Here is a 20,071-nt window from a genome sequence, read left to right on the forward strand (position 1 = left end):
TGGTGATCGGCCGGAGCAAGATGCCATGGTGCTTTAAGGGGGGAGGTGGGCATCGGAGTGAAATTCCTTATTTTTCGTAGTGGAGCAATGAAATTTGGCACGGTTATTGGGAAGTGTGGTGAATGACTTAATACAAAGTTTCATTGATATATCTTGAGTAGTTTTGAGATTACAAATTTTTATTTGAACCCAACTTGCAGAAAGCCTGGTGTGACAAAAAAAGTGGTAGAAGCCCACAATTGCTTTTAGCACCTTTGCCTCTTTGTTTGGTGGGCTTTGAATGCCTTCTTCAGGTGTTCTTGGTCCTTTTCTTGAGCCCTCTGGACGGCAAGGGCACCATGATGCACACCCAAGGTGGCACACATTGCCAAGTAGGCTCCTTGGCTCCCTGAAATGTACTTCACGACTGCCTCAATTACTACCGTCTCTATCGCAAAAGCGAGGCATGCTCGTTCTTTGACAGTGCTGACCAAACTTCCATTCAGTTGCGGATGCTGCGCAAAGGGAGTCTCGAACGCTGCATGTCTGCGCTTCTGCCGTCACTGCCGACAACACGAAACGCGGCTCGAGGCACGCACCTAAATGGTGCTATGTTCGGGCAACGGTTCGTCCGGTGAATCTTCAGCTATCACACTGTAGCTCGTCAACTCGTCAAAGATGCTTGCCAGGGCGTGGATTGCTACTTCGGCCACCCTTGTCCAGAACTGTTTCAGGCATGCCGGTTTCGCGGCTGGTCAGCACGCCTTGCCAGAACCGGAAGCGAGTGTTCCTGCAAGCGGTGACGATCTGCAGCCCCTAACCGAAGCAAGGGATGCGCTTCGCAGCGTCGATGCAATGGTACCAGACGCTGTTCAACTGGATGACTTTTTGTGTGCGAACGCCTACTTGATCATGCGATGAGGAATTCAGCAACGACGCTATTGTCGACAGTGTGCTCAAAGGAAATGAAGAGAGTGATGACGGGGATGGCGAAAACCAAGCACAAGGAAGACAAATAAGCTCGCGTGATGTGCTTGACGCTTTTGATGTTATCCGCACTTTCCTCGGCGACCACAACGATGACGAAGCTATGCATAGCTTATCAAGCTGTGAAGCAGAGCAAAATAAGGCACTTTTTTCATTAAATTTTGGTTCTGGAAAGTAATGGGTGTGCTTATTTGTCCATTTTCGCAACAGCGAAATTCTCGCGAGAACGAAAAAGTTTTCCTTCACCGGCGGTTTCGTTATTGCGGGGTTCGACTGTAATTCAAATTCCAGCGACACCTGGAATGGTGCCAAATGCCGATGCCAGTCGGAATGTTTTGTGGCTCCGGACAGGATGCCTTTGTCTGCTTTTGTGTGTTCAGCAAATCAGCACGTGCGTTGTCATGGTATGGATGACGTCACTCAATTCCGATCAACCACTACAACTCGTTTCACCCGGTGCGCTATAACCCCGACAACATCCCCACAGAACCGAGAATCCCGGCCTTCACAGCCCAAAGGGCACTAAACTTATAGGGCACCTAAGCAGTTCTTATGATGTGCAAGTGAGAGAGCATTACTTGTCGCTGAGTTCACACTGCATATCTCTCCATTAACACCCCCACATATCTCAAAGCGCAATTGAGGTGTCCACTGACCTAGGGAGACAGTTATGCACCTTTCCTTCCTCAAAATCAGTGGAGTCTATAACACTGTCAAAGCCAACGCCAGTGATCAGAAGGAACACCAGCAGCCTATTCCCCCAGTGCCGCGTTTCTGCCACAACATTGTCAATGCCAACACATGAAGCGTATATCCCTCACTCACCACCACCACCTACTCAAACTGCGACTGAGGTGTCTACTGACACAGGGAGCCAGTTATGCGCCTTTCCTTTCATCAAAATCAACTAAGTCATCAACAGTGTCACCACCAATGAGCCCAATGACCACCCGCAGCCTTTTGCTCCAGTTCCACTTTCTGCCACAACGCTGCCAGCACCAATGAACCCAGTGAACGCCAATGGCCTATTGCTACAAGAGGGGTAACGACGTCAGTCGTGTGCTCGGTTTCTGCCACATGTACCTGCTATCGGTTTCTGATGACGGCGGGGTTTTCGCACAATGAGCCAAGTAATTCTCTAGCATTAAAACTCCCTTGGATGTCCAGCTGAAGTCCTAGGCATATGCCCGACGTCCAGGGATGTTTTATTGCCCATTGGGAGCTAGTAAAAATTGGAGGGGACATTTAAGCTCCGCCTTAAGGATATGAAGCAATATCATGTATGGGCTATTTATTGCCCATATATGCGGAACCGGTCATTCCCTAGATAACATTCATAGATCCCTGGCAGTCCTAACACTCCTCCTGGCGCAGTGGTGCAGCGGTTAAGCGATGCGCCACTGCCCTGCAACAACAGCTACTGCCCCCAGTGGGGCTTATACGACCTCGGGTTACTTTTCGCGAGCAATCCCCCATGACCAATCGTTAATTTAACTGCTGCCTGCTGTGGTGCACAGTTTTGCTCAGAATCTGATGGGCAGGTTGTGATGACGCCACGAGGTTACAAGACCGAGGTGGCCCACCTGCCTCCTAGATTATGTCTGTGGGAATTTTTTGTGAATTTTTTGCTCACGGTCACCGTCGCCGGATTCTCTGCGATGCGAGCTCTATCCTGTCAAAATGGAATTTGAGGTTGCAGAATACAACCCACCTGGGAGGGGATACTCCGCGCTGGTCCACTGGACGACTGTGAAGCACCTCCGGGGGGCCATTCTGCACAAGGTGAGGAGAAGCAACAGCACCACTGTAAGCACGACTGCACTCGGTTTGTATTGATCCTGTTCTACTGAAAAGAGATTGCTCCTGCTGAAAACAAAGCTATCATAAGCTAGGAAAGGATATAAATGAAATACAGGTGTTGTGCTGATCTCGAAAGCAAACTTCGGTTCGCCGAGATGAGCCCAGATACCAGGGGCTAGGCAACATCACCATTCCATTTCAAATGGTGATCACACACTCTTTTTTCAGTCATGAATTTGAACAGAGTGAAGGAAAAATTTTTAAATCCAAGTTTCTCGAAAACAGGGAGATTTAGACTAGGGAGCCCCAAGAAGTTTAGGGTGTCAAAATGCACATGCGCAATATGTAAGGTAGGCCTTGTGTCTTGAGTTAACGTTAGCAGCGAATGTTATTTTGCCAAAATAGTGTGCGCCCCAACACCGCTCTATGTTCAGGCAACATAGAGGCGCCCATGGAAGCGAGGCCTCTCGCTTTACCACTGATTCGTCGCTGCTGCTACTCTGCCTCTGACATCCGCAACAAACAAAAGGCACATGAAGTTTTCGCTCTATCTGAAGATGCCCGCACTACAAAATATTAGCAACAAAACGCGCCAAATTTTTAGACTGCTTCCATATTTGCAGAGCTGTTGGGCTTACCGAGTATGCATCTGACGTCAGAAAGTGCGGGGGTAATGATCGAAGACAGGGTAATGATTTTGGCCCAAAAAGCGGGCACTAAGAATTGACATTCTGTCAACACAGTTTTTTATTCATGCAGTAATCTTTATTTATGCAGACAGAGACAAAATGGGAAATAATCACATTTCAGAGAGTTACTGCTGCACGTTTCAGCCTAGACGGCACTGCAAGTGACTAACAATAAAAAAAAAGAGGTCAAAAGCATTCCTTGTATGTTGAGTTTGTTTCAGTTATTATATGTGACCGCAGTGCTGCCAAAAAGTACCAAGATAAAGAAACAAAACATTTCCATATATTTTCATATCATTGGGGCCCACAATTTCTTTGGGGCCCCTTAATCTAAAGCTCAAATAAATGTGACTTTTGCTGCTGGACAAACATCAGCAGAGGCAGAAGGAGCCACAGAATTCATTTTTACAGAGAACAAAAATTGAATGGAGCTGTCCTTAGCGTCCTCTTAATGGTGGCAGCCTCAAAGGAGGTTTTAATCACAGTCACTCAGGAGAGCCAAGCAGGAATGCAAGGGCAAGGACAAGCGTACAAAAATAAAACTGCATCCACTGAACCACATATTCTGCCTGGCAGTACACTAGAATGCCTGGCATGGACGAGACAAAAAACAGGTCACGAACAGACTATCAGCACCCATTAATGACATAAAACCTATTCGCATCTTCTTTATCCTTAACGCTACTTTGCTAACCGTCATGCTAACCAAAGAAAGACTTTCAGCTCGAAAGGCCCCCACAGTCTAGCGCATCTTGCCTCTATGTTTAAACAAAAGCTCTGTGTCCTCATCAAGGGGGGCACACCAGCACTCACTCGTGACAGTGCATGGACAGTGCCAAGCCGTTTATGATTTGCAGCACAGCAGCATTCTTTCAATGGAGTGCTATTTGGCCTATACAACCCTGTTTATGAAGCGATAAATTTTATGTAATGCCTATAAAGTGATCTTTGTGACAGGGATTGCTTTTCTCTTGGTCTTTCACCTCTTAAACTTTAATGAAGGCATCAAAAGACGTTAGCTTATTTCTTGCAAAGGACGGGACACTCCCTCCAAAGGCTTCTAGCGCCGTGAAGGTCAGGTCCTAAAATGTGAGAAATCATGAGGTGGATATGCAAACCCTCCCACCTTCTGCAAAGCCTCGCAAACCTTGAGGAATGCTGCAACCTCCAGAGGAGATTCAGTGCTTCATGAAACTGAGGGAGCTGACACACAGTGAGATCGGATATTCCAGTGCGCTCCTTGCAGTCAACGCAGATCCGGATGGAGTTCTTTTTCTTCCATGCAAGGACAATGTAATATCGCAAAAGGCAACTTGAAGCATTTCTGCCACATACTGCTGAATAACCCGTGCCACACAACAAGGCTGGCAATGAATGCCATCCGAGTTGAGTTCATGAAGTGGTAAGCCCAGAACCAGCCACCAAGCTCAAAGACACTGGCAGCAAGGCAGCAGCAATGTTCCTGAAGCAGAGCTTTCGTTGGTTGGTTTGGGGCTAAAATTAGATGACTCCCAGGATGTCAAATCACTCTCATCTGCCTCATGTGCTGCCACGAGGGAAGGAACAAAGATGGAATTGGAGCTTACTGTGACCTACAGTGATGGGTTGGCGACTCGAAAGTGCCAGTTGGTCTATTAGCAGCAAGCCTACGAAGTGAAGTTTGAACAATAGATCTGCCGTGATGGTGGTTGCCAGACTTATTTTGTGCCCGCAGTCCAGAAACCAGTGACTGTGCCATCAGCTGAAACATCCGGCTGCCGTATTTGTCACAAAATGCCAAAGACAAGGCTGCTCACAAAAACTGAGAAGCACACTGACACAGACACTAGAGACAAAATAGGCCAGCCTTGGTTGTGCGACAGCTGCTCAACTAGCTCCGGATAAAGCACATTCAAAGTGAAGTGCACAGTCATTTGGGAATGACACAATATTTTGCCACGAGTTAAGATGAACGAGAAATTTGTAATTTCTGAATGTTTAGGAGGCTTGAATAGTTTGAATAGCGAAAGTGCAGTGCGAATCAAAGAGAACAGCAAATACTATTGGAAAACTATTTCAAGTCTCAAATATTCACACATTCCTAATTATCTCCTAACAAGGGCATTGAGCATTTCTTTTTCAATGGGCAGTAACTTGGTCTGCTAAAACTGATCCTGTTCCGATTTAGGATGCATTCAAATGGTACTTCCACTCTGCATTTTCACGCAATAATAAAAATATCCAGCCAGTCATCATCACTGATTTATATGCATCCGTCATTGACATTAATATCAGTGAGCACAGTATTTGAAATCGGGCATCAAAACTGAGCACAAAGAGGTCTGCTAGACCTGGTCGTACCCCTACTTTGTTTATATGTTACTCAGTACAGATATGTCTATCTTATTAAAACATTTTCAGAATTTCTTTACCAGTAGATAACCTGGCAATTGATAAACAGCATTCATAAAACAATCATGGCCTTCACTAATAGCATGACACCTTTTGATTTCAGCTACAAAGTTATCCAACATTGCACTTCACACACTGTTCTTGAACATGTACATCACAGTCTTGTTTCTGCGGTCGAAACACATAAAGATAAGCACTCTAAGGCATTAACAAAATTAGGACTTCTAGGAAATCTACAACTATCTACGCAAACCCTTCAGGGTTTATGACGACCTCAGGTCGTCACACGCACTCACCTTTTTTGCTTATGACAAGGTCACCTCGTCATGGAAATTTTGTCACTCTCTAAATGGCTTTTGATGAGCACATCTCATCAAATGGAGTTTTACATTTAAAGCATAGATGGCAGCACCCATTCTGTCATCTGCGTGTTTATTGGTTAACGGTTACCATACTAGGTGGCAAAAGTAGTTTGTTTATGTGCTGATGGTCATGCTGTTTGCACGAGATTTTCCCGCGCTTAGCATGGCTTCATCTGTGCAGCGTTATAATGCGGAAGAGTGTGATCCGTTGAATGACAGGGCAAGTGATGAGGATGTTGACTTCATGCCTTATTCTTGAAGTTAAGAAGAGAGTGATGACAGTGTCGACGACAGCGAATCAAAAGACGAAGAGAGCATCGACGATACAATCGCCAGCTCCCGTGAATGGTGTCGAATCAACCCAATAATTTTCCACTAAGACCACCACGGTTCAAGTTCAAGGGTTTGTCGGGATTGCAATTCACCATAGTAAGCTCTCCCCCACAGCCACTGGAGGTTTTTGAAGTATATTTCAACGATGAACTTCTGGACAGGACAAGACTGTAGTGGGGGCAAACAAGTATGCCTCTCAGTTATTGAATTTGAAGAAGCTGGGCAAGCACTCTCGCTTCTGAATATGGTATCCTGTTATGCACGAAGAGTTGTGTATTTGTTTTAGCCTTATGTTGCTTCAGGACATCAAGAAGAGACCAAACGAAAGGCTTTACTGGTCCAAGAATCGCCTCATTGAGACTCCAGCATTTGGGGAGATAATGCCAGAAAACTGCTTCCAGCTTGCGTTGAGAATGTTGTACTTTGTCAATAACACGACGATCCAGAACTTGGCAGGACACTCAACCTTTTCTGCAAAAAATCTGGCTGGTATATCAAGAGCTGCTGATGAAGTACCGTACACTGTACGTGCTAGAGCACGACGTAAGTGTCGACAAAAGCTTGTTGCTTTTCAAAGGACGGCTTAGTTGGAAGCAGTACATGCCACAAAGAGAGCAAGGTTCGGCATTAAATCATTCCGCCTGTGTAAGTCAAAAAGTGAGTATATTCGGAATTCAGTGATATACACAGGCAAAGGCACCGACTTGGAGACCTCATCCGTAACAAAAAACATTGGACTGGCCACGAAAGTTGTAGTGAAGCTTGCGCAGCCTATCGTTGACAAAGGCTACTGCGATACTACAGACAATTTCTACACTTCTCCAGACCTTGTTTATTTCCTGTTCAAAAGGTCCACTGACATCTGTGAAACCACTCGAGTAACACGCAAAGATCTTCCTCCTGGCTGCACCACAACAAAACTGAAGGAAGCCGAGACGCTCCTCTTTCCACGAGGGAAGTGTTTGGCATTGCAGTGGATGGACAAAAAGTTCGCCACGGTTTTGTCCACTGTACACAGTGTGGAAATGGTGCCATTTATGACAAGATGGGGAACCAGACCATGAGTCTGAAGCGATCATGGATTATAACCACACAATGGGAGGCGTCAACAGGGCCGACCAGATGCTGTCGAGCTACTTGGTGCCAAGAAAGTGAAAGATTTCCTACAAGATCTTCCAGCACTTGATGGATGAGGTGACGTATAATTCGTTCATCCTCTACTAGACAGAAGGAGGAGGAGCAACCCATCTAGAGCACCGGCTGCAACTTGTTGACAAGATCATCAGCAAGTATTCAGGGAACTGCGCCGCAAAGAAGAAGGGGCGCCCTGGATGTCCCCTGAATTGGAAACTGCTTAATGAGTGCCACTTCCCATCGTACAACCTGCCGACAGCGAAAAAACAAAAGCCGACACGCCACCGCATCATTTGCTACTTGAAAAGCGACAGCAGTGGCAAGAGCATTCGCAAGGAAACAAGGATCTGGTGTAGGTGATGTGAGAAGGCCTTGTGCGGAGTGCTCCGTTTTGAGCATTACCACACTGTTGATACTCTGCAGTAGTTGGGAGATCAATAGATGAAAACTCCATCTTGTGCAGTGCTATTCAGTCGCAAGCCTTTCGTTCTGGAATTCATGGGTAGACACATAAATGTCATATAAAACATTATTCTGTGGGATGAAATTTTTTTCGCGCATAGTTTTGTGTTTTAATCATGCTGTTGAAGGACTTTGTGTAATAAAAAAAATGAGCCATTTTTTTTTCAAAAACCCTTAAGGGGATAACTGAGGATGTTTAGCACACAAAGTTCCTGATGTATAAATCACTAATCTGGCCATCACTGAAATATGCTTTCCAGTTTGGAACCTACATAAGTGATGTGACATTAATTAAATCGAGGCAATCCAAGATGCAGCAACTCAGTTTAAGGCTGCCAAACCAATTTCACGCTTCCCGAAGCGCATTTCTAAATTTAGAATTGTTCTCAGCTCGACAGCACTTTGAATCATTAAAATTTATGCAGTCCAATATTAACTCATCACGCCGGCTTTCTGAAGCCACCTGAAATGAGGAGGAGCCTGTATTATCTCAGTACTGCTCCCTGCCTGTACTAGCACTTTCAAAAGTAGAGTTCAACTCTCCCTCAGCTATTTTCTAACTACCACAGAGCATTGTAAGTACTTTTCATATTTTGTCTGCTTATTCCACATTACAGAGTATTTTTATCTCTTTTTTATTTATAATACTGCTAGCCCAAACGCATGAACTATAGCAAAATAAATGTAAAAAAAATAACACTGGGAAGGAAACTTTAGATGGAATAATAACAAAGGAGTAAAGGTACATGAACTGAGAAAAACTAAATGGCAAGAAACAGACTTCACAAACAAAGTTCAATCAATATCTGAAGCAGGGCAAAAAGTTTGGCATGTTGATATCGATTCATGATTAGTACAATAGCACATTAGGTATCACTTAGGACACTTAGGTATCACGCTACGAGCATGTATTCGTTGAATGAAAGAGGTGGTTGAATCGGCTCATGTGTTGCGATGATGCTAAGTGACTGACACCTTCTTGTCCAGGACTGAATAAATTAAAAAACCTGACATAAGTGATACGGTGTCAAAGGTGTTTTATATTTGTCGACTACACTGTCTTTACTGAAGAGAACACGCTCGACCACCTCCTTGTAGACATGCAAATGTATACGGAAAGAGCATTCGGCTTAAATTTCACCTTTCAGATCTCCGCTGGCAATGTGCTACATTTTGTGCACCTACATCGCAAATTTCAGGATCACAATGTGTTTTCTGAATACAACCAGAGATCTGCCAAACCACTGCTGCACTTCACCTCGGGGCACTCGAAACTAGATAAAAATAGTATAGCGTAGTCCTGCATAAAATCATCATTATTCAAGTCCTGTCACCATGTGATAAAAAGCAAGCCTAGAAGCTCAGGTCTCCTATCTAGAAACCGCCGGCTATGCTTGCCACGTCATTTCATGGGCTTGCGAGAAGCTGGCTTGAACACCAAATAATGTTAACGGCCAATCCGAATTGTAGTATTGAGAAGAAAGCATAAGAAACTTGCCATTTTACTTATATTCACTGCGCACAGCTCATCGGCTTGAGATTTCCACACATTACAATGTTGACATTGTGCTTTCTGTGCCAAACAAGCTCAATAGAATTTGCCGCGTGGTAGAAAAGAAGGCCAAAAAAGAAAGCAAGTGCAAGCAAAACGTGGTGCACAAGATCTCTGTATCATGCGGTGCTGTGTACATCGGTCAAACGGGACATCGCATCAACATGTGCCTTGCAGAACACTGCAGAGTATTAAGGAGTGGCATGGGCACTCACCTTTAATGGAACGTGCATAAACACTGCAAACAAGATAAAACCTAGCAAATCCTCCTGGAGCGAACTACAGTAACCTTCACACACCAGGATCAAAGAACTCTAGAGATTGTAGAAGCTTATTGCCATGATAGATATGACTGTGTCAGCCAGCCATCTGTTCTAGTGCGGAGGGAAAGAAATTGCATTTTTAGATAGTAACAGCTATCATCAATTTTCCTTTTTGCTACTTGGCTTTTCTTTGGTTTGTTTTTTCTGACTCATATTAATGCCGAGTTGTAGCAATAAATGCCTTTGTTGCTAGTAAGCACCTGCCGTGTGTGGATTACCGAAGTCCCTCGTCCTATTGAGGGAGAAAGAAAAAGGAGCATTTAGAAACATTGTTCTCGCTTTGACGACGAAGCAAGGTATTAGTGCACTGATGACCTTGCATTTGGTTTCATAATTCTTACACCCGCCCGCTGCAATAGTCCCATAGCACTTGCATAATTAATGAGCAAATACAGTTGACCCCAGATATATTGAATTATTGCTTATATCACAGTGGAACATTCAATATACAGAACGGTGCACTGTGCACCCTGAATATAGTGGTCCCCTTATGAGCCATATGAATATGCTGTAAAACTGCGTGACGTGAGGAGCACGACTGGCCGTGACCTTCAGTCTCGTGGCATCACTTCTCACTCGACACTGCTGTCATACGGAGAAGGTGGTGTTCGGTACACCGCTTGGTATGCGGTGCAGCTCACTTTGCTGCCCGTAACCGTTGCACGATTAATCCTAAAATGAAAATTTTTATTAATACAGACATCCTAATGAAATTAGGTGTATATGTGCATTTCTTCTGCTTTCAAAAATGTAGTTTGTTGCAGTATATCTCCATTGGTCCCCATGTTATGAAAAGATAACTGAGGCCCAATTAGGTAATTTCTTGCAGGTCGTTAAGACACCTTCCCTCAATCTTTGTTGGTGCCTACTGAAATAGAGCCGTGGCTAGGCATGCGCGAATATTCTATAATTTCAAATATTCGGTCGAATAGTAAAGTATTTGATATTCGATTTGATCCGAATGTTTGGTGTTTGAAATCTCGAAATATTCGTCTCAAGTCTGTTCAATAACATTTCAGAAGCCTTGCTTTGTGTGGTTTCAGTTCAGTGGATCTCCCCTGGAATGGCACTGTGGTGTGCACGCAGCCAAAGCCCTGACTCTGCGCCGTCTGCCTGTGCCTCCGCGCATATTCTGGAGCCAGTCCACACATGCTCATGGCAACAGACACAAGCAGGCGGAACAGGGGCAGCCAGATTTGCACCTGCCAAGTGTCTGCAGCCACACTACCTGCGGTGCGCATGTGCCGCAACCAGCACGGCGGCATGCACGAATAGAGAGATTTGGCATAGTGTGATCCGCTTCCTTGGTCCCGACGGGGCAGGCGTGAAAACTGCCTGGTTGTAATCTCAGGGTGACTTGCGCACGCGCAGTGGCTCCCCACAGAAGCGAATTGCGCTGCACTTAAATCTCTCTAACTGGTGAAGGAGGACGTGTGGCTCCCGTGACTTCTGCGGAACGAGTCTGAGCCGACTGTCGCTGCCACAGCCGCACTTCTCCACATGAAATTCACTAAACAAGAGCGACATCATGAGCACAAAGAGCAGCTACCACGAGACACAAGATTGGTGCACTTTCCGACGCCCGACAATGGGTGGCGCTGGGCGCACGGTGCGTACGCCTATCAGGTGTCATGGAGTCACCGCTTAAAAGCATCAGCTGCGCAACGACACAGTTGCAATTGGGACCATCAGTTCGAGGCTCCACATACAGACCCACGCACCACAGATACATCGGCACTGCATGTAGGCCGGTTCCCCCAAATTTCGATGGCCATTTCTGCAGAAAGTCGACACAGCCTCAATGAGTGTGACACAGCTCCAATGCGCATGACAAAGCTTTCATGTATTCTCTCTCTTTCCATGTAATGGCCTTCAGTGTTTGAAAAATACATGATTTTTAAAATGCCTAACATTCCATTCAACCTTTTTTGTGTGCCAGATGTATTCCAAATACTCGTTTCAAAATTATTCAAACAAAATTACTATGTGCTTCGAATTCCATTCAAACCTAAAAACACTATTCACACATGCCTAGCTGTGTAGCTGTGCCGAAAGACCTGCCATGTGGAGTTATGCTATTTATACTGTGAGCACCCCCAGGGCACTTGGTGTGGTTCATCTGTGGGAATCATATGCAGGAGGGCAGCAACACCGTTTTCATGCTTGGAGCATCATTGCTGCTGCCCCTCAGAGTATAGCCAGAGTAGTTTCTGATTCTTCTTGATCTTTTCCTGTGTTAACTTGCCTCTTGCCACAAGTGATCCACCTTGAGCCTTTTTCCTGTCACAAGGTTCCGCAATGCAGTCCCCATCTGCTTGTGGTCATGGTTAATGCAATCATTCTTGCCAATTTTGGTGAATCCATACACTTCTGCCTTGGACAAGGCATGAAAAGTCTGGCTGTCTCCTTTAGACAGGATGTTTGTACAGTGCAAGCCATGATTGGCCAGAGGCCTATGAAAAATGGTTGCAGCCTCCACTTCCATGCAGCCAGAATTGCAGTCTGTTTTGCTCACACTCGTGCGTCATGAGCCAGTCATTGTAACATTCTTCTTGTGGTTGAGGTCCCAAGGCATATCCAAAGCAAAAGTTTGAGTACCTAATAGGATCAATCAGAGCTCAACAATGCAGCCCACACTGACATGGCAGATATGACCTTCTTGGGTCATCCAGGATTGATCAAAAAATGACGTCAATATTCCAAACAGGGTTCAAAAAGTCTGCCTACAGGTCCTTGATGACGGCCATACGGGCAGCTTTGGTTGCTGTGCCCTTGCAGGCTTGCACGGAAGTTTTCAGGTGTCTCGAAAGGTCTTGTGATGCAGAGCTTGGTGCAACGGGCTCATGCAAGCACAAAAATCTGCAAGGGTTGTCATGCCTTTGCCCATCATCTGTACCTACCCCTTTATGGCCCTCATGCTGACTTCAAACAGAGCGATGGAGGCAGTTAAACTTACTCCAGTAGAAGAATGGTGCTTCTTCTGGAAGTTGCAGGTGCACAGGAGCAGCAGCTCTAAAGCTAGGCCATACTCCTAATCTGTTGCCTTGCTCAAAGTCAGAGTTCCACTGCCACAGGTTCCACACTTAGCTCAAGGGAAAGAGTTGTTCAGCACTTTCATATAGACGATGGCAAACTCTGCACCAGCATCACCAGTCTGGCACTCCACACTCATGCAAAGAAAGTCAAACTTGTGCTGGGTCGTTGACTTTTCTGACAGAACAGTCCTGGTTTGCTCCGATTGATCAACACACTGTGGCTGCTCTGCTGAAGAGTAGTATGTGGCATCAACACGAAGCATTTTGCAATCCGAGAAGCAATTCGTGTTGTAACTTGATCCCGCGGTGTCCTCAGCTGGCAGCGTGGCTGAGGTTCCTGGCAGATCCAATGGGTTTGGCACCAGCACTACTAAAGGTCCCAATGGCACACCTGTAACCAATGACTTCCCGTTTCTGTTCCAGGCTCGTTTCTTACCAATTCCGAAACCTCACTACATGCAAGGATTCGATCGCCTGTCACCCGACATCTCAATCAATTGGAACAACGACCGGCAATTCGAAAAAAATTGAACTGAAGCCCAAACACGTAAACTGAACTAAGCAAACATGCACTTGACCACGAAGGAAACAAAGCCCCAAAAAAAGCAGAGGACATTTCTCATGAAGAGCGAGCCGACAGGAGGAAAGGAGTAGAAAAGCACTTCTTGGCGAGAGCTACCACATGAGTGTGCCAAGCACCCAAATGCTCTTGTACAGGCCTCACAAGACGGCGGTATGTGGATGTTCCGAGAGGATTTCACAACAGTGAGTAATACGGGGATGTAGAGAAGAGCGCCAGCTTTCGAACAAGACCAAGAGGGCTGCTGTCGGCCACGTAGTTGCAAGAAGCAATGGGTGCAAAGTTCAGCTACATTTTACTCCAAATCACCATTTCGGTGCTTCGGAGGAGTCAAATTTTTAAACAGTTCGAAGTCGAATTAAGCGTTTAAGCTTTGTATGCAAAGTTCAGCCACATTTTACTCCAAATCACCATTTTGGTGCTTCGGAAGTGTCAAATTATTAAACAGTTGGAAGTCGAATTAGACGTTTAAGCTTTGCATGTGGGTACCTTAGAGTAAAATGAAACCGAGCATGCCATTTGTGAAAAATCGAAATTTTCACATTTTTTTACTATTTCAAAACTCGTGCCTCCCCTTAATCGTGATAAAAAATTATGTTCACACTGTATTGGCAATACAACCAGAAGAATAAATAGTCCAAAGCACCCTTAGTTCCATGTGAAGTAGGCTAGGCACCTAGTGAGTGGCATGCTGCTATTACGCCAGCGGTCGGCACGTCACTGCAAGAAGCGCATCCCTGGCATTGGCAACTTGACAGACACTTGCATTGAAAAAGGACACACATGCCTGCTGCTAGCTCTCTCCCCCTATTCTGCAAACACGCTTGAATAGAGAATTTCAAGGCGCGAAAAAAAGAGCAGCTCAGAATCGTCCTGGCAGTCGCGGCACACGCCGGTCCTCAGACTGCTACGAACCAGTGTGCCACTACTGGCACGTTCGCGGGATGGCAAAGCAGCTGCCAACACTTGGCACATACTGATCTGGTCACAATGTGCATGCACAGGCTGGCTCTGCATATGAGCCTAGCAAGAGTTCTTGGAGCTTCAACTTCTAGACTGCAGCTATTGCTGTGTTGTACATATCGATACATTAAACTATTCTGAGACCCCCTTTGAGTTTGATATATCCTGGATGGACTGTAAATTATCTTCACAAATTCTCTGAAGCAGCTTATCCTTAAAGCGAAGCAAACAATGTGTTACCTGCGAGTCAAGCGGCACAGAAGCACAGCTCCAGCCATGCTCTTGGACGTCTGCATCTTCAAAAAACTGCATGCAAAAGAACCTCTCCTCACTCAGAGCACACTACGACACAGAACACAAATGCACTGCACAAAACCATAAATAGGACCTGCTTCCAAACCAGCACTGGCTGCCCACACTTTCCCAGGGACTGCTGCAGGTGCTTCCCTCAAGCACTGCCGATTTCAAGGTTCATTAATTCACGATGAAAACTGAATTGTTTAGACTGTCTTTCTCCCCAAAAACCATTAAGGAACAGGATAGACTGCCGAGTGAAGTTGTGGTTCATATAAACTGATGATTTTTTTTCGATGTTGTAAATGGCATGTCTAATCGCTTTGCCTTGCTATTTTTCTTTCTTAAGCTTTATACTTTTTCATGCTGCCTGGGAGCAGACGTGTCACACTTTATGTATTTCTTATTGTGTATCCTCCCCCTGATTACTGTAATGTCTTTGGTGCTAGGGATTCCTTGATAAATGAATAAATAAGTGCCATTCTTCTTAACACTCACTACCAGCCACAGGGTGAGATTCATCCCCCACTCTCATTCCAGCACAGTCATGTTAGACCGGAAGCGGGCAGATTGGGTGAGGGTACAAACGCCAGTTAATAACATCCTAGTCGAAATCAAGAGGAAGAAATGGGCTTGGACAGGGCATGTAACGCGAAGGCACGATAACCGCTGGTCCTGAAGGGTAACGGAGTGGATTCCAAGAGAAGGCAAGCATAGCAGGGGTCGGCAGAAAGTTGTAGGTGGGCGGATGAGATTATGAAGTTTGTGGGCGTACAGTGGCTGCAGCTGACAAATGACAGGGTTAATTGGAAAAACATGGGAGAGGCCTCTGCCCAGCAGTGGGCGTAGTCGAGCTGATGATGATGATGATACTTAGTCTTCATCTTGGTCTTCATCTTACGATACTTAGTCTTACACTAGAGAAATGCAACAATGCAACCCGAGACATCTCCAGTAGCAGCCTGTCCAATGCAGTGTATCAACCCTTCTAACTGTGTCTTGCACCACACACCATTCAACATGATATTGTACACATCTCAAGCCTCAAGCGCTACCAGTTTGCATGCTCCGAAACGCCCTAAAGTACACCGAGACAGTCAGTGTCTTTGCGGTCGGGGGACCATGCCACAGATGCTGTGATGAAGTCAGATGGCTAGCGCATGCTGTGTGTCCTGGGTGTTCTCTGCATGCCTTGCCTTGAGTACCACATTTACCCTGTAATTTGTGCACCCCTAATTCGCTACACGAGTTTATAAAAAAAAAAAGCTTTTACTCGCATACTTTACGCTCGCTGCTGCGCCAGACCCCCAGCGTCCACGCACGTCCGTGCAAAGGAGGCTTGGGACCAACGTGGCCATGTCGCCGTGTGTGGCTGCGAAAGGTACAAGTGACATGGAAACGAAATGCGCGCAGTTTACTTAGCTTGCTTGCCCTGACGGTCACTGTCTTGGACAAACAGTTGCGTGCCGGAATCCGAAAGTACAGAACGATTTGCTGTTCTGCCGCAAGTCAGACAGACCGCAAGCGAGCGGCGAGCGTGCTGTTTTATCACCTGTTATCTCAACTTTCCTCTATTGCTCGCTTATAATTCCATCAGTGAGCGCTTACTGCATTGAGCTGTGCACATGCTGTCATGCCATCTCAGAGGTAACTACATAAGGTGGGACGGGCTGGGAGGGTGTGAGAGTTAGGGTGGGGATCGGCTATACCGTAAAAACCTGAGTATAAATACGAGTTTTTTTCCCATAATTAGCGTCCTAAATTTCCGTCTCGTACTATTTGCGGATGCGAACAAAAATCTTCGAAGTTGCTCGAAGTTATGGTTTCGTTATGACTGCGTGGCTACGGTTTGGCTTTGTTACTGGCGCGTTGCTGCGGCTTGGCTTTGTTACTCTCGACAAGCGACGTCACGATGTTGTCTCTTTGTTGTTCATCCGTTGGGTGTGCCGGGGGGTCGTGGTGTGCTGTGTGCCTGTTGACAACGCACGTGCTCGCATGTCAGCCACGCTTTGTGAAGTGGATGTTTTTTTGGGAGCAAGATGTCAGGGTCTCGAAAACAGTACTCTGCTGCTTTCAAGCGAAAAATGGTTATAGATGCGGAGAACATTGGCAACAGTGTGGCTGGGTTTTCTTTGCTGGAGGTTTTTCGTTTCGTCCGGCTTCATACATCGCTAAAACAAAAAACCTCCACCAAAGAATAAGGCAACACAAAAATGACATCTGGCTAATGAATTCAGAATCCAACCCCTTCGCCGAACACTGCGAGCGCGCCAACCACCAGATAGCCTTCGAGGAGGTGAGCGTCTTGGCCATCGAGCCAAACCTGTTCAAGAGCCGACTGCGGAGTTATGGCACATCGGGCTCACAAGGGCGGCGATGAACAGGACTCCAGGAACGCTCCCCTCCACGTACGTTAGTGGACTGCGCCACGTGCTAACAAAGGGAGAGCGAAGGCAGCAACCCACTGCTGCTGCTGGCACACTTTAGTCACCCCTGAAGAAGGGAACAAGTTGGTCCCGAAACGTTTGGTAAACTTAAAAATATTGGTTGGCGTTACTTTTCTCTCAACTTTGGCAGTACACTTAAATGCTGTGTGCTGATCGCATTATGGTATGTTTATCTCCTGACGTGAGCTCCTGGAATGGTGGCTTGCTCGGTGTACTTAGCAGAGTACCAGGATGCTGTGCGCCCTTAGCAGGAGCGCCGGCAGCAGTAGCATACTTTAGCACACTGCTGCACGACCAGTTGCACCAATGTATGCTTATAAGGCCAGTGAGCACTCGTGCATCAGAGAGGAGGGCAGCAGTCTATACCAGAACGCTATAAAACATCCTTGATATTGAAATGCTATGGAGGAAGCATGACGTTCAGACCCCAAACAATTTGGCGAGCTATAGATTGGGAGCGAATGCCTAATCCCTGTCACATCACAGATAACACTTAAACATTTGCACTGTACATTCATAACCACCCTGAAAGTATTTTTAACTTCATGCAAAAGCGTACACCTGACCTTAAGGGCTGGTGTTCAGCATGGTCATTTATTTCGACGTGACTGCCGAGCACCGTCCACCATCACCTATCACAAAATCATTGGATTGTGCCGTGATACAGCAAACACCTTTCGAAGTGTATGATGCTAAACACTGGCGGCACGAACGCGGCTGATCGCGCACTTTTGTTGATGACAGATGGAGAGACGAACGGGCGGGCGGACGTATATGAAATTTTGACTCGCAAAAAAATGCGTCGAAACTTTTTAGTGCAATAAACCCTCTCTCCAAATTGATGTAAACTTTGCAGGAAAAAAAAGTGTGTTCATTACGCGAGTAAATATGATAGTTAGTACAGTATTTATTCGAATCTAGGCCAATAGTTTTTTTCAAATAATCATATTCCAAACTCTAGGGTCGGCTTAGATTCGAGAATTTCAAGAAACGTGCCAGTTTTTCATTGAAACTGCTAAATACGGGGCATAGCTAGCGACATCTTGAAAAGTCAGTATCGCAGCCGCTACTAGCCGTGCCAGTAGCCAACCATACACAAGCGAGGTCGCCATTTTGACATGTGTCGTGTCGGCCGTGTCGGTGTGCGGCGTGGTGTTATCGCAATGGCACCTAGCAGGAGATGCCACTAGAGTGCCGCTTTCAAGCGAAAAGTTGTGATAGCCGCAGAGGCATTGTCGAACCTTCAAGCCGGGCAGAACTTCGGCGTCAAGGAGAAAAACGTCAGTTATTGGAGGGGACAACGACAGTAGCTTTTTGCGTGCGCCGCAATGAGGATGGCATTTAGCAGACCAAAGAAAGGCCGTCACCACGAAGTGGAGACAGTTTTGGCCGACTTTGTTCAAACGCAGAGAGCAGCTGCCCTTCCAGTGACAACAGAAGTGCTCCAAGCGAAAGCTAGGAAACTTTCGAGGGAGCGAGGCCTAACGCCAAAGGATTTCAAAGCCAGCCGGGGCTGGCTTCAGAAATTCATGAAGCGCTTTGGCTTCAGCCTCCGATGTCGCACTTCAATCACCCAGAAGCTGCCAAGCGATTTTGAAGAAAAGCTGATAGCTTTTCACCGCTACGTGGTGCGAAAAAGAGAAGCGGCAGGCTACAACCTTGGGCAAATTGGCAGCGCAGACTAGACGGCTCTGTATTTTGATCTGCCAGTGGCGTACACCGTGAATGAAAAGGATGCCAAGGAGGTGAAGTTGTGCTCTGCAGGCTATGAGAAGCAGCGCGCAACTGTGATGCTGTGCTGCACAGCTGATAGACATAAATTCCCTCCTTATATGATATTTAAAAGGAAGAGATTGCCTGCTCTAAAAACTTTCTCAAGAAATGTCAGTGTGCGGGCAAATAAGAACAGGTGGATGACGGGTGCGATGGTAGAGGAGTAGGTTAAGATTGTGTGGCAACGGCGTCCAGGAGCCCTTTTGACAAAGAACTCGCTCCTTGTCATCGACTCTTACCGTGGGCACTTGACCGACAACGTGAAGGCTGCACTCGCCCAAGCGAACACGTACCTCGCTGATATACCGGGCGGCAAGACAGCCAGTTGCAGCCACTTGATGTCTGCATCAACAAACCTTTCAAGAACCGTCTGCGGAAATATTACACGGACTGGTTGACTGACGAAGACCACATGCTAACGGCAACGGGCCGCATCAAACATGCATCGCTATCACAGCTGGCGGGCTGGGTAGCTGCAGCGTGGGACGACATCCCAGGTACTTTGATCGTGCACGCCTTTAAAAAGTGCAACATATCTAATGCGCTTGGCGGTACCAAAGATAGTGCACTGTTTGAAGGCGACAGTGACAAGAAACACAGCGACGAGTCTAGCAGCGATGACGACGTTGAATGAGCTCTGCACGTTCTGATTCAATAAATGCTGTTTGCATTTTGTGAACGCTGTTCTCGCTTTTTTTGTTCGGCCTACATTCGAGGTAATACTTTTTTTGTTGTTGTTGGCTTCGGACTTTAGGGAGTCTGCTTAGAATCGGGGTCGGCCTAGATTCAAGTAAATACAGTATATTGCGAGCTGACGGGAAATTGGAAATATTTCATTGAAGCGACATTCGACTGTACATACTTGCGGCGCTCTTTTTTTTTTTTCTCTACTTTGATTGGCTATAGCCACAACTGTCAATGAAACATTGATGTCTAGAGGACTTTGGCGTTCCATACAATATTGCAG

The 20,071-nt window shown here is 46.2% G+C and overlaps 1 protein-coding gene across 10 annotated transcripts in view; it reads right to left on the reverse strand.

The window, feature by feature from the left end:
- Lrch (Leucine-rich-repeats and calponin homology domain protein) overlaps positions 1–20,071 on the reverse strand; it is a 314,440-nt gene that overhangs the window by 135,404 nt on the left and 158,965 nt on the right. For 6 of the 10 annotated variants that reach the window (XM_077657196.1, XM_077657188.1, XM_077657191.1 and 3 more), the window contains 2 exons: positions 14,831–14,896; positions 2,678–2,739 (listed from right to left, as the gene is read on the reverse strand). In XM_077657196.1, the coding sequence (XP_077513322.1) occupies positions 2,678–2,739; positions 14,831–14,896 (128 nt within the window). The remainder of the gene's footprint in view (positions 1–2,677; positions 2,740–14,830; positions 14,897–20,071) is intronic. The other 4 variants (XM_077657195.1, XM_077657197.1, XM_077657189.1 and 1 more) reach the window with 1 other exon arrangement.

The sequence above is a fragment of the Amblyomma americanum genome, chromosome 3, assembly GCF_052857255.1.
Source record: "Amblyomma americanum isolate KBUSLIRL-KWMA chromosome 3, ASM5285725v1, whole genome shotgun sequence".
NCBI classification, from domain to species: Eukaryota; Metazoa; Arthropoda; class Arachnida; order Ixodida; family Ixodidae; genus Amblyomma; species Amblyomma americanum.